Genomic DNA, 13,561 nt, shown 5'->3' with positions numbered 1-13,561 from the left:
AAGAAGTGCTGGCTAGAGTTTGTATTAAATGTTAATTAGGACATACTAAACATTCCTCCAAACCATTCAAAACGGCAGTTTTGGCACCACACCCAGATACAGCTTTGATTAATGATGTCCATTCGCTCTTTAAAACTAAAGGGTTGCCAACTTTAGTTAAACGGAAATCATTTAAACCAGAACTATAAGAAAGCTCAAGACAGCCAGGAGTAATAGGAGAAACACGGGATCAGGAAAACCAAGAGTATGAAGAACATTTAACATCCTGTAATGGTTGACATTTAAACTCAAAGCAGCGTAACAAAACCCTGATTTATCGGATGCTGAAAGTACAATAATAAGAACCGTCTGTGTGTTTATAGAATCAGACTGATTCATGGTTTACTGATGGAAATAAGGGCTACAGACTTGTAGCTGCAGAGTCACAGCTAGTTTAGAGTCAGAGCACCTCACAGTTTTTAGTTTGAGCTACTGTACAGGTATCTCCTGTTTGTCAATCAGCAGTGTTCACCAAGTATGTAAAAGCAAAACAAACAAACAGGATAGGTCTAAGTATTTTGTTTTTCATAGTCTACAACTTCCATGATCATCCTGGCAGAAACTCAATATCACCACAAGATCATGAACAGAGGATGCACAACTGAGATTAACCCTCAGAGTAAAAAGTGACAGCTGAGACACACAGACCTAAAAGTGGGGATAATCACCTTTATTGGCCAAGTATGTTACACACAAGGAATTTGTCTTCGGTACAGAATTGAGGCAGCCATCTGCGGCGCCAACTCAACTAATGGCTCCAACCATGGGAGGCAACACAACTCAACTGATGGCTCCAACCATCGGAGGCAACAGGGGGTTTAGTGCCTTGCCCAAGGACACTTTGACATGTGGATTGCAGGCACCAAGATTTGAACCTCCAACCTTCCATTTGGGAGACAACTGCTCTACCCACCGCACCACTGTCGCCTCCCAAAAAGTGACAGACAGTACAATGATCTTAAGGTTCTAGACCACCTCAGAGGTCTTTAAAATTGTGGACCTGGCCAGAAACGCACCCACACATTCATTTATCACAGACAAAGGAGGTTTTAGGAATTCAGGTAAAGAGAAGGGTTACTAACTGATGGATTATATTGTTTTTAGGTTATGTTTATTTAAAGGAAGATATAATTTGCTGCAATATGTGATGCTTAGGATGTGAACCTGTATGATTTATTTGTTGTATTTTATAATGTGTATTTGTTAGTATTTGAGGAATAAAAGCCCTCATGGCCCAAAGTTCCACATCCACATATTAAGACTCCTAATGTCACAACCACAGTTAACATACAAGATGAAAATACAAGTGTACTATATATAGTCATATTTGTTTGTTCACTTCAATGACATAAATACCATCTATATTCCATAATGAAAAAAAAAACTAAGTAGAAACATCAAAATAATCATTGTGCAAGCCTTGACACATGGAGCAATCACATGAATTGATCATATTAACTGCCTATTATAAGTGACAGTAATGTAACATTCTATAATTTATGAGAATATACCTTCAATTTATTGTGATTGTGTGAAACAAACAGAGTGAAGTTTGTAATGTTATATTTAAAAAAAGAGCAGGATAGTGATGGGCCTGGCAGCGTGCGACAAGGAGCTAGATCCCAATATGAAATTTAAATGCATTAAGAGAAATAAAAAGTTGAGCAAATAAACATCAGTTCTGTCTTGCTTGAAGCATTTCATCTCTAAGTCTTACTCACACAGAAGCAAACTTATTCGACAAACCACAAGAAGACCAATTAAATAGTTACCTGGAATAAGTTAAGGGATTAACTCCCTCTTATGAATGCTGTGACAGTGATGCATTAAATTTGTTTTTTTGCAAGAATGCATGCTATGTCTGTATCACAATATGTCACCTGTCTAGCATTACACAAAACCTTGAAAGAGGAACTGTCAGAGCAGTCAGTATCCCTGCTACTATAGTAACTAATGTCACAGTGACATGTGATACTACAGCATGGGATTCTGGCCTCAGAGAACTGACAAGTCTCAATAAATCAAAGACACACGGGCTGAGGCAAGGTCTGTTGTAATGTCACCGAGCAGTGGTACAACACAGGGGATATGTTGTAATCACCCAGTGGCAGTCAGCTTTCATTTTACAACTTTAATCAGTACCCTAAGCTGAAAAAGAAAGACCATTTCACAGCTGGATTAACGACTAAAATAACTGATGGTGCAACACCTACCTATTTTAACTGATTGTCTCTTGAGATCAAATCAAATTTTTTTTTTAAGAGTTTCAAAAACAAGTCTAAGCAGCTTAGTTTACTAATACATAGGGGAGGTATTGCCTAAGTGGCTCATTTTCAGCTCTAAACTGTGTCTTCATATTTACTAAGGAGTCCAAATGGATTTTTGTGCCAGAGAAAAAGAACTGAAGTAGCCCCAAAAGAATGCTCGATTTTGTGAAATACGTATTTGAAAGCATTCCCATTCAGGGGCGCAAAATAAGGGAGGAGAGAAAAGAAATGTATTTAGATACTGTCGGTACCTGATTTACCACCACTGCTGCAGAGGGAACTGTGGCTGAAATTTAAGATCAGGAGAAAGTATGTGCAAAATTTAAGGCCCTGATGTCAGCGTGGCAGCTATTATTCTTCTGAGACCTCATCGCAGTGAAGAACATGTTTGAGGAGGGAGAGGGTGTTCATAAATCACATCACCCAGAGGAGAAGGTACAGGCATTCAGGTCAGACTCTGCTTCAGTTACTGAATGAAAAAAAGGCTGAGTTCTCTGGCAGATGACTGCAGTACCAAAATACATTAGTTTCTACAACCATATTATTGCAGTGCCACGACATTTTGCGCACCTGATGCTAATCTGCAACAGGCTTAGTATCCCCCAAAGTGACAGCAGTAACTCACAGAAAGCAACCACCTTAGCTTAACATTGAATCACGGATGCTGTCAACAGGAGGTTCGCCAGTTTCTCAGACATTTGGAGGTAATACACTTTTATTACAGATAGGACTCAGTATACAATTTCACTCTTACTGTTGAAAATATATGGCTCTGTTAAAACTGTAGTCATTATTTCAGCCACTCAAGGCAGCAAAAAGTTAAAAAGGTTGATAGACACAGCCATCATTATATCCACGGCTTATGGTGAATGTTACCAAGCTACTTACACATTCAGCTGAGATAAAGAAACATTTCCATCCACTCAGAAGGTTTGGATGCCTGCCGTTTGATACCGAGCAGGTCCTTTGAGTCTTAAAATCCTTTGTAGTGCCACAGACCTGGGTGATAATTCTCTGCAATTCATTACATAAAGACATTTGATTTACTGTTGTCAATAATACTGATGAATGGGGGTAATAAATCTTGTAAGAACTATGTTTCTAGGTCTCTCTGGACATTACGATCACTGTAGCTTTCCTCATCTTTAACTCTATGCTCTTGTTCAACTCTGTATTCAGTGTCTACACATGTACAGTATGGTACCGTTTGTGTATGCAGTCTTTCTACAGTTCATCCCGTGGGTGTTCATCCTGTAGCCATTGTTTGTAGACAGCCACGGGGTCCATGTTCCAGTGCTTGTGAAAGGAGATGGCCTGCTGCAAGGAGATCAGTGTCTCGGAGTAGTCATCCGGTCGTGCCTAAAATATCAAGAAGAAGTGGTCTGATGGCGTGTGCCCATGTTCTGTATGTGCCTGCTTAATGTTTCATGGTTTCTTTGAGGGTATTCCCACTGCTGCAAGCAGTTTCGCCTTTGCTCCAGACTAGCACACTTCAACATTCTGCGGTTCTAACCTCTGTGGCAGTCTCTTTCGGTCTTTTACCACCTACATTTAGAAAAAGGAAAACAAAGAGCATGATGCAGAGCATCAACTGATACTGGGTAAAGGTTACGGTCTTACAACTGCCTCCCCTCACCTTGGAGCACTTTGGTTTGGTTAGCGGTTTCATTTCGCAGAAACAGAGAAACACACTGGGTGACCTGCATGTGATAATGATAATCTCTAGATCCCTCTACAATACAAGCAGCCAACAAAATAATGGGAATGCATCGGTACCTCGGGATGTTTTTTTTATGTTTAAATCTGTTGACCTTGCAGTCTGTCTATTTTCTCACTCAGTTTATGACATTTTCAGATTTGTTTCTTAACTTCTGCTCAGCCTTGCCAGTTATGTCAAATCAAAAGTCTTATTTTCCTGATCAGTTCACACAGCCAATTGTGAACTTCTCACACATCCACATTTATGAGGATGTCATATGAACACAGCAGCAGATACAGTATTTAATTACATTTAGGGGATTACCCAAGATGTAAACTAGCTTAAATACAGTATGCAGTTTGTTTTTGTTAGTACCTCCCATGCTGATTATCTCTTTTCCTATCACTCCTGGGTCTGTCAGCAAGCTGCACCAAGCCCCCACTTTTGTTAAATTTTGATTCACAAAGTCCAGAATTGATTACTTTCCATTTGGTTTGACTTGATTTTTAATGATTCAGTTATATAAGACAAATACCAATGTTGAGAAATGTGCTTCTCAGAATTTATTCTGGGTATAATTACTTCTATATCCTAAATAGCTATGCCACATCTGTCAGAAGCAGATGTTTCTACTAAGTCCAGACGTCCACTTTAATGATCGGTTAGAGCAGAGACAGGACAGAAACTGACAGCCTGCTCAGGATTCATGTGCACCGTTTGTGTTGACAAGAAATCAGCCAGGAGTTCATGTTGGCTCCTCAACAGGGACAGACTGAATAGAGAAGAATCCACATATTCATATCTCATAATCTCTAATTTGGCTATGAGATTGCCACAGTCAGTTAAGTGTCCTGACAATTTTTACGCCACTCAAGGCAAATATCATCAACTTAAAATTACCTTTTCATTCATGTTGTAAGTAAATGTTTTTCACTGTTCATGTAACCACAAGGAGTTGCAGGAGCACTGATCACAGCCAAGGCGGCAAACTGAGCGCTGGCTGAATCCAGAGTCTTTGAACCGGATTCGCCTGACCTGGTGGACTGTGTTCTGTGCAGTGCTGTGTGTCTGCTTGAAACAGCGTTCTGCTGTTGCAGCTGCCCAAACTGAACCACAAATAACTACAACATACATTTAACATTTAGCACAAATGTGTTTCCTGAAAGAAGGTGCACATGGAAAGCTCAATCTTGGTATTCTGAAAATCATTGTATCATTCAAAGAAAAATTGTACTTAAGCAAAAAAAGTTTTTATTCAGCCCTTTGATAGGAATTTAAATGACAAAACAACTGAGCTGAACCACTTCATTGTTGCTGAAATGCACAAGGTCAATTAAGTAGAAAACCAAGATCAGAAAGCAAGTCAACTTTCATTTGTTTTTCTGCTTCTAGGAAATGGTTTTCCTTCACAAAGAAAGATGATCAATATTATCTTGGAAGAAATCTATAGGAACCTTCCCCTCTATTACCACATGGTATGGGTATCAATGTGAACATTTGTTTTGGATCGTGATTAGAACTGTAAATCTGTCTGATCACGACTAAACCACTGTTCCTAACAGGCACACATAGTTCCCCCAAGTGCCTGAGAACACCAGTGCCTTTCTGAAAAGACAGGGCCCTTAAAATGCAAATAACACAAGCCAAGGATTGATTTTTCTCCCGAGGCTAATTTATGCTCAAAAATAAGTGCTTTTTGGATAGTCTGGATGTTGAGAAAAACTCGTTTCCAACTTTTGGACAAGGACAACTCTCCACCACCTAGTTCTTTATGATTGTGCTTTACAGATCTGCAATTTCCTCATTAGTATCAACGCCATCAAACTTTAGTACTTATAATGAAGACATTTTTAAACGTTCTGAGACTGTTGCTGAAAATTAAGAAATTGTTCTGTGTTTGTTATAACTGGTGATTTCCAGAATAATGTGTGTGAAAGAACTACTCCATTTTAACCTTCACTTCAATCTTCATTCATTATTTAAAACATTATCTTTTACATGTGTCAATTATATGCTTAGCTGTAGATCAGTTTTACATTTCTTGCAAATTTAGTCGACCTGCTCTGCAAAAGATTCTCTCTAGGCTGTAATAACAATTAACTATAGTAGTTTATTTGGAAGGGTACACACTGAACACTGTCTCCACTTTCCCAGTAAATAGTACCAAGTTATATAGTCCCTTCCAGGAGCTGCTCTATGAATTTATAGTTTCATAACAGTTTCTTTATAGGACATTATTTAAAAAAAACAAAAAAACGTTGAGAGTTGTAAAATAAATGTCATCCACCCTTGTTCTTACTGAGTACATCTCAGTATACAGTATAAAGGTTGGAATGCACATGAAGTTATGAGAGGGCTTCACAAACTTTCGGTGTAACAAGTATTTTCTCTGTATTGTTCCCTACCTGATGGAACAGTGGGCTATGTGTGATGGGGACACCCAGGGAAGTGAAGCACCTGCCCAGCACCATGTCATCAGGAGCATCATCACGGTAGCAGCTACAACCACTGGAGACTAGCCTGGACACTGCCACCCTGCTGAGCACCATCCTGCGTGTACACACACGCACACACACACGGTAACTTTACATTGACTTACATTATTGGACAACTAATTTAACGCCACAACATGATTATGTCAATGGGTTTTAGTCCCCACAGCGCAAGCAATACCAGGACAAGTAAACAGACTGTACTATAATATACACGTAATACTATCACATAAGTTGTAAAGAACTTTTTAAATGCTTCTGTTTGTTCAGCATCAGACTATACTTTTGCTGTTCCCTTACTGAATTTTGCTTTACAGTGACATTGTTAAAACCTTGCAGAGCAGATCTATTCCCCTTTTACCATCATGCTACTAGCATCATGATGTTCACTTCATCCCGCAGCCTCACCCTCCTCCTCCTGTGATGTAGCTGTATCCATTCTGAACCAATCTGTAGCCATATCTCTCCCCCAGGATCACTGCTTCCTTTGGGTCGTAGCAACGCAGCAGTTGTCGCAGCCGGGGTAAACTAGAGTTGAGCAGTGATAAACAGGCAAAGTGAGATGCATGCATACATACATCTCAAACACAATCATAAACCACACTATGTATAGCCTTCAAAAAAGACACAATAAACAAGGGCCTATACTATGTGTGATGTTAAGAGAATCCACAGGATGTTTAGGGGATCTTATAAAGCTGTCTCTATAAAGCACTAAAGCTGTTTTCACTTATTTAGTTTGACTCGAGTTCTTGTTAGAGTGTGGATGGATGGAAATCTCTCTAACCGCCCCTTTAGATTTGGTCAGCAGTGCAGCAGTCAGGCAGTCACAGCTTTAAAGTCTGGATTTTGTGGCAATTTCAATTCAATTTATGAAATCGGTTCTGCTTGACCCATGCAAATACTCAGTGAAGTTTGGCATTTGAATTCCTGCCAACGAACCACAGCAAGCTGTTAGGACAGTAGAAACTTTATGAAGGGGGCTGGAAAGTCCAGAATAGCAAAAACTATCAAAGATTTTTGTGTTGTACCATTCACTTTTGTTTAATCTCCAATGTGTAAAAACTGTTCACAAAAGAGCAATGTCTGATCAGGGCCTCTAAGTGAACCCAGAACAAATAGAAGTTAAAATGGTTTGCAAACAGCTAGCAGACAGGGGTCAATAGTACAAGTAAGAATGAACTGGTTGTACTGTCCCACTAGCAGCTTAGCTTTTTCAACCAATCACTGGCAGCTAGTTACCTCTTGTTGTTGCTTTAAATGATTTACTTTATTTTCTATTCTTCTCCCAGTTACCTCATGAGGGTATCATCATCAACAATGAGAAGCCAGTCGGTCTTTGGCACAGCTTTACTCAGGAACCGCCTCAAAATGGCAAACGTCTTCCCACAGTGTCCTGCAGAGACACCACATGAAGACAGCCAAGTGTGAAAAAGATGAAGCTGAGCTCTCCAATTCTGATTCTGGAGGTTTGCGGCTCATAAAAGCTAGAGAAGCAAAGAGAATATATAACTATCAAATATCAAAATCAGCTGCCTTGAAAATTCTGTATCAGCCAGGCTGGTACTGCCTCTACAGCCTTGTCATGTGCAGTGGTTCCAAGCCTGGTGAGAGGTCCTCAAGTGGTTCCAGCTCGGTGAAATAATCCCTCTAACATATCCAAGCTCTGTCCTGCAATAATCAGTCAACACTGCTGCTCAGCTCACCTCTCTCAGTATTAGGCACTCCTAGACTGATAGTGGGAATGGAGGCATCAGTGACATCGCTGTAATACTCCAAAAACCCAGCGTCTTTCTCCCATGTTGCCTTCACTACTGGCACTGTGTGGGCAAAAGTGGGGGAGGGGAGAAAAATCAAACCTCTTAATAACTACTACTGTAAAACTACAACATAACTGCCGGTCATAATTAATTTTCCTCATTGACATTAATGCAACTCTAATAACCTAAATATTAAAACTAAATTCACATTCAAGTTAAATACACCCTTTCTACTTTTTGCTTTAAAACCATTCACTTCAAACTAACTGCTAGCTCATTTTGACCCCCAAAACAGACATCAGTGTTTTGCATAATTACACATATTGTTGCAAATTCAGCTGGCAGTCTAAACGAGGTTGTGAATTTAAACGGAGTTTTCACCTGACAGGTTAACTTGGACTGAATGACCATCAGAATGTTCAACAAGTAAACAAAACAGCAGTGACGGGTAAAAAGTTAACTGCAGTGAAACATTTGCAGCTAAATGTCCTGTAATTTCTGCTAACTGTAATGTATTCTGTGACAACTATGAATTAAAAAACATCATTTTTGTAACAATAGCAACTCAAACTTTTACACCAGAAAGGGCAAAAAGTGGGTAAGTAGTTGTACTGCGTGGCCTGATGCAACATGAACATTTACCATTTCTCTTTGTAAAACTTGCACAGTGGGTAAAATGTTGCAATACTGTACAAATAAGACAATCAATTATTATAATAATGAATATGATAACAGAATCTCAAGGGTGGGAAGTAACTAAATACATTTACTCAAGTAGGCCACTGCACACAAGTACAAATTTGAGGTACTGGTTTTTTATTTTTATGCTTTGTGGTTTAGTATTTTTCTCAACTGCACATCAGAGAACACTAGTGTCCTTTTAACTCAATTATATTTATTGACACTTCTCAGATTTACCACAAAACATAAGCTAATAAAGCACAATGCAGTATCAGTAATACAAATAATAATTTTAAGGAGCCTTTAAACCAGCTACAACAGTAAAATGCTGCTTATGCCGCAGTATTAACACTCTAATAATGTCATATATAATAATACGTCAGTTACAAGTACGGTTTTTTCTGCACTTCCACTTTCAAAACTTTACCTGTATATTGCTGATAATACTTCACATTTACTGAAATAGGATTAGGAAAGCAGGACTTTTATTTGAAATGAATTATTCTTATATTAATGCATTTATACGTTTACTTAAGTAAATGATCCAGGGACTATAGATGAAAACTAGCCTTTTGGTTAATTCTGGTGCATTTACAGTAATGTTTTTTAATGTACACTGTTCCTGTTAAATAAACTATTAAACTCTAAACTTCTTCCACCACTGCTGAATATAATATTTTAATGAATAATGTGTCCTTCTACAACTGGAAGGTAATAAAAAATACACACCTCGCTCTGAGTGGAATTTCTGACAAGTTTTCACAGCGACAAATAAATTGTTCTTTGAGACTGAATCTCCCTAAAAAGAGAGAGAAAAAGAAACGATGTTCCTCTTCATTAAAACATGTATGATTACAATTAAAATGTACGCAGAAACACAGTGGGAGGTGCAGCATGTGCAGAATGTAATAGACTTAAAACTGAGTCAGGAGTCAAAATGAGGCGAAACTCAGTCCTAACAGTATTACTGTCATGTGAGGAAAAAAGATTCATCTGCCAGACGTGGGGCTACTTGAACATCATGTACTGAATTTCCATGTGTGATACCTCATCTTATTCTAGAAAATTACGAACAGTAACTGGTAGGCTATTGGTAGGTTAAGAGGGTTGCAGAATATTCAATATAAGCACCTGACACTTCATTATGATGGCTAACTTTCATCCCTGTGTATTCTTTGTGTGAGCTAGTCTTCAAATTGCTGTTCCTCTAAGGCACCTTTGCACTCACACTGGACCACAACCAACAAATGATGAGCACATAGGGTTTTGTACTTTATGCTGATCCCAGAGCATGATGCATACTTTGGTGGTACTAAAATGAAGTCGGGTTGTGTTCTTTAATCAGTTAGACAGAAACTTTATGGTTCACAATGTAGAAAATTGCAAGATTCAGCTTTAACACATAACATTAAAAATGACAACATGACTTGGAGAATAAAAAAGGAAATTGTTTGATACTTGTGAAGTTATGAGGAATCTACATTTTCAGAATGTTTCATGTCTTTGGAAAGAAAGACTATGTGAAAACCAGCATGTCACCACAAACACCTCATACCAGCTGTCAAGCATGGTGGTGGTGGAGTGATGATTTGGGCTTGTTTTGCAGCCACAGGACCTGGGAAACCTCCAGTCATTGAGATGACGGTGAACTCCACTTTATATCAGAATATTCTTGAGACAAATGTGACGCTGTCTGTCCAGAAGCTTAAGCTGGCCCGAACCCGGATCATGCAAAAGGACAATAATCCCATGAAAACCAGCGAATCAACATCTGAATGGCTAAAGAAGGAAAAAACTAAATGAATCAAGGAGTTGGGCTGGCCAGGTCAAAGTCCAGGCCTCGGCCCCAGTGAGAAGCCCTCCAACATCACTGACCTGAAGCTTCTTCATGATGATGTGAGGTTGATAAACTCCTACAGAAAACATCTACTTCAAGTTGTTGTCCCTAAAAGGTGTGACACTGACCAAAGCCAAGTGGCAGAAAGCACTGTCTTGTTTCAAAATAGTGATTTCTTTTCATTGAGTGTGATCCTATTTTGTGATCACTAGGATAAAAACAGTCATTTTTTGTAAAATTATCGTCACCATCAATCACACGAGAAAAATTACACACATAAAATAGAGTTTACATTTTGAAATCTATGTCCTGACTCAAGCAACCAAAATTAAAGAAAGCAGAATTTTAATGTACAAACTAGAGGTCTCACAAGACTAGGTTTCATTTGAATAACAGCTGACATTGTATTCGGTTATATCATATTTGAAATCATACTCAACCATTTTCACATAAGGATTATTTGCTGCAACTTTGCTGCTGGTTTAGAAGGATTTCCTTAAGTAACGGGTATTTTTGAAATCAAACTGCACGTCATCCATAACAGACACTTTAATGTCCGTTCATGCACACATAACTGAAATGTATAATGATGCAAATGTAATAAATCAGAGTTGTACATACACAGTCTGGCAGGTAGGTTGTAAAGGTGGTAGCACAGTTGTCTCTTGGCTCTGTGCAGAACTCTGCAACTGCTGTCAGCTCTGGACCATTTCCTTCCTCCCAAATATACAAAGCAATCTTAAAAAAAAAAAAAATAAAATAAAAAAAAAGACAAAAAGATAAATACAGGCCATGCAGGGGAACAGTGACATTTTTAATATCATTTGTTTCTTAACAATAAGTAAATTTACCCTTTGTTTGAAAAGCTGGAAACATGAATTAGTATCTGACATAGTAAAAGATGCAGTAACATCATTGACTTTCACCATCATGACACTGTAAAATCCATGTATCAGTCTCAATTCAAACTAAGATGAGTGTAACAGCTCACTCCAGACTCCTCAGACTCTAAATATCTTTGAATTCCTGGCAGCTCTGGACGTCTACATGCCCAGTTATTCAGTAGTATTCCTAAGTCATTTGAGAATTTCAAAGGGAACACACAGCGGAGTGTTTCAATGTTATCAGTGCCTTGTATTTGGAGGAGGAGTAACATTACAAAGAAAGAACTTTATGATTTGGACACCAGGAAAAGAAGGTTCTGGCTTCAACCATGAATTTACTGTTATATTAAGACAACGGATATTTAAAAACCATTACATGGGGTTTTTCAACCTATTCTACCTTGCAGAAATACAAAATAAATAAAATTATTACTTTTCCTATGAAATATTTACTGCTTCTGTTAGTGCAATAATAATTGTCATATAATCAGCTGTGCCTCACCTCACACACAATTGCACACATACAGGTCAGTGACAAATAAAAGGAAGAACCTGAATAAAAGGTCGCACTCTCCCAGGATGGCAAAGGCCCCATCCATAGGGCTTGAGGGGGTCACTGAATGGTCTGACAAGTATGAAAATGATGTTAATCAAATGCTGTGGCCTTCACAGTCACTAGACTTAAACCCAGCTGAACACTTATGGGGGATTTTGGACCGACGTGTCAAACAACATCTCCACCTTCATCGTCAAAACACCAAATGATGGAATAGCTTTCATAAGTTTGGTATCCATCGCTCCAGTACAGTTTAGAGACTTGTAGAATCAATGCCAAGGGGCACTGAAGCTGTTCTGGTGGCATGTGGTGGTCCAACTTAAAAAAAAAAAAAAATAAAAATAAAAAAAAAAGACAAAAAGATAAATACAGGCCATGCAGGGGAACAGTGACATTTTTAATATCATTTGTTTCTTAACAATAAGTAAATTTACCCTTTGTTTGAAAAGCTGGAAACATGAATTAGTATCTGACATAGTAAAAGATGCAGTAACATCATTGACTTTCACCATCATGACACTGTAAAATCCATGTATCAGTCTCAATTCAAACTAAGATGAGTGTAACAGCTCACTCCAGACTCCTCAGACTCTAAATATCTTTGAATTCCTGGCAGCTCTGGACGTCTACATGCCCAAAAAAAAAAGACAAAAAGATAAATACAGGCCATGCAGGGGAACAGTGACATTTTTAATATCATTTGTTTCTTAACAATAAGTAAATTTACCCTTTGTTTGAAAAGCTGGAAACATGAATTAGTATCTGACATAGTAAAAGATGCAGTAACATCATTGACTTTCACCATCATGACACTGTAAAATCCATGTATCAGTCTCAATTCAAACTAAGATGAGTGTAACAGCTCACTCCAGACTCCTCAGACTCTAAATATCTTTGAATTCCTGGCAGCTCTGGACGTCTACATGCCCAGTTATTCAGTAGTATTCCTAAGTCATTTGAGAATTTCAAAGGGAACACACAGCGGAGTGTTTCAATGTTATCAGTGCCTTGTATTTGGAGGAGAAGTAACATTACAAAGAAAGAACTTTATGATTTGGACACCAGGAAAAGAAGGTTCTGGCTTCAACCATGAATTTACTGTTATATTAAGACAACGGATATTTAAAAACCATTACATGGGGTTTTTCAACCTATTCTACCTTGCAGAAATACAAAATAAATAAAATTATTACTTTTCCTATGAAATATTTACTGCTTCTGTTAGTGCAATAATAATTGTCATATAATCAGCTGTGCCTCACCTCACACACAATTGCACACATACAGGTCAGTGACAAATAAAAGGAAGAACCTGAATAAAAGGTCGCACTCTCCCAGGATGGCAA

The 13,561-nt window shown here is 38.4% G+C and overlaps 1 protein-coding gene across 1 annotated transcript in view; it reads right to left on the bottom strand.

The window, feature by feature from the left end:
- Positions 1 to 821: 821 nt before the first annotated feature.
- Positions 822 to 13,561, bottom strand: part of b3glctb (beta 3-glucosyltransferase b) — a 28,004-nt gene continuing 15,264 nt past the window's right edge. The window contains exons 6-12 of the mRNA XM_020620432.1: positions 11,397 to 11,605; positions 9,668 to 9,737; positions 8,204 to 8,317; positions 7,794 to 7,893; positions 6,906 to 7,025; positions 6,411 to 6,555; positions 822 to 3,665 (exon numbers count right to left, since the gene is read on the bottom strand). Coding sequence (XP_020476088.1) covers positions 3,531 to 3,665; positions 6,411 to 6,555; positions 6,906 to 7,025; positions 7,794 to 7,893; positions 8,204 to 8,317; positions 9,668 to 9,737; positions 11,397 to 11,605 — 893 coding nt within the window. The 3' untranslated portion in view covers positions 822 to 3,530. The remainder of the gene's footprint in view (positions 3,666 to 6,410; positions 6,556 to 6,905; positions 7,026 to 7,793; positions 7,894 to 8,203; positions 8,318 to 9,667; positions 9,738 to 11,396; positions 11,606 to 13,561) is intronic.

The sequence above is a fragment of the Monopterus albus genome, unplaced genomic scaffold (genome assembly GCF_001952655.1).
Source record: "Monopterus albus unplaced genomic scaffold, M_albus_1.0 scaffold237.1, whole genome shotgun sequence".
NCBI lineage: Eukaryota > Metazoa > Chordata > Actinopteri > Synbranchiformes > Synbranchidae > Monopterus > Monopterus albus.
Note: the sequence above shows the minus strand (reverse complement) of the source record. Positions and strands in the feature narration are given on the sequence as shown.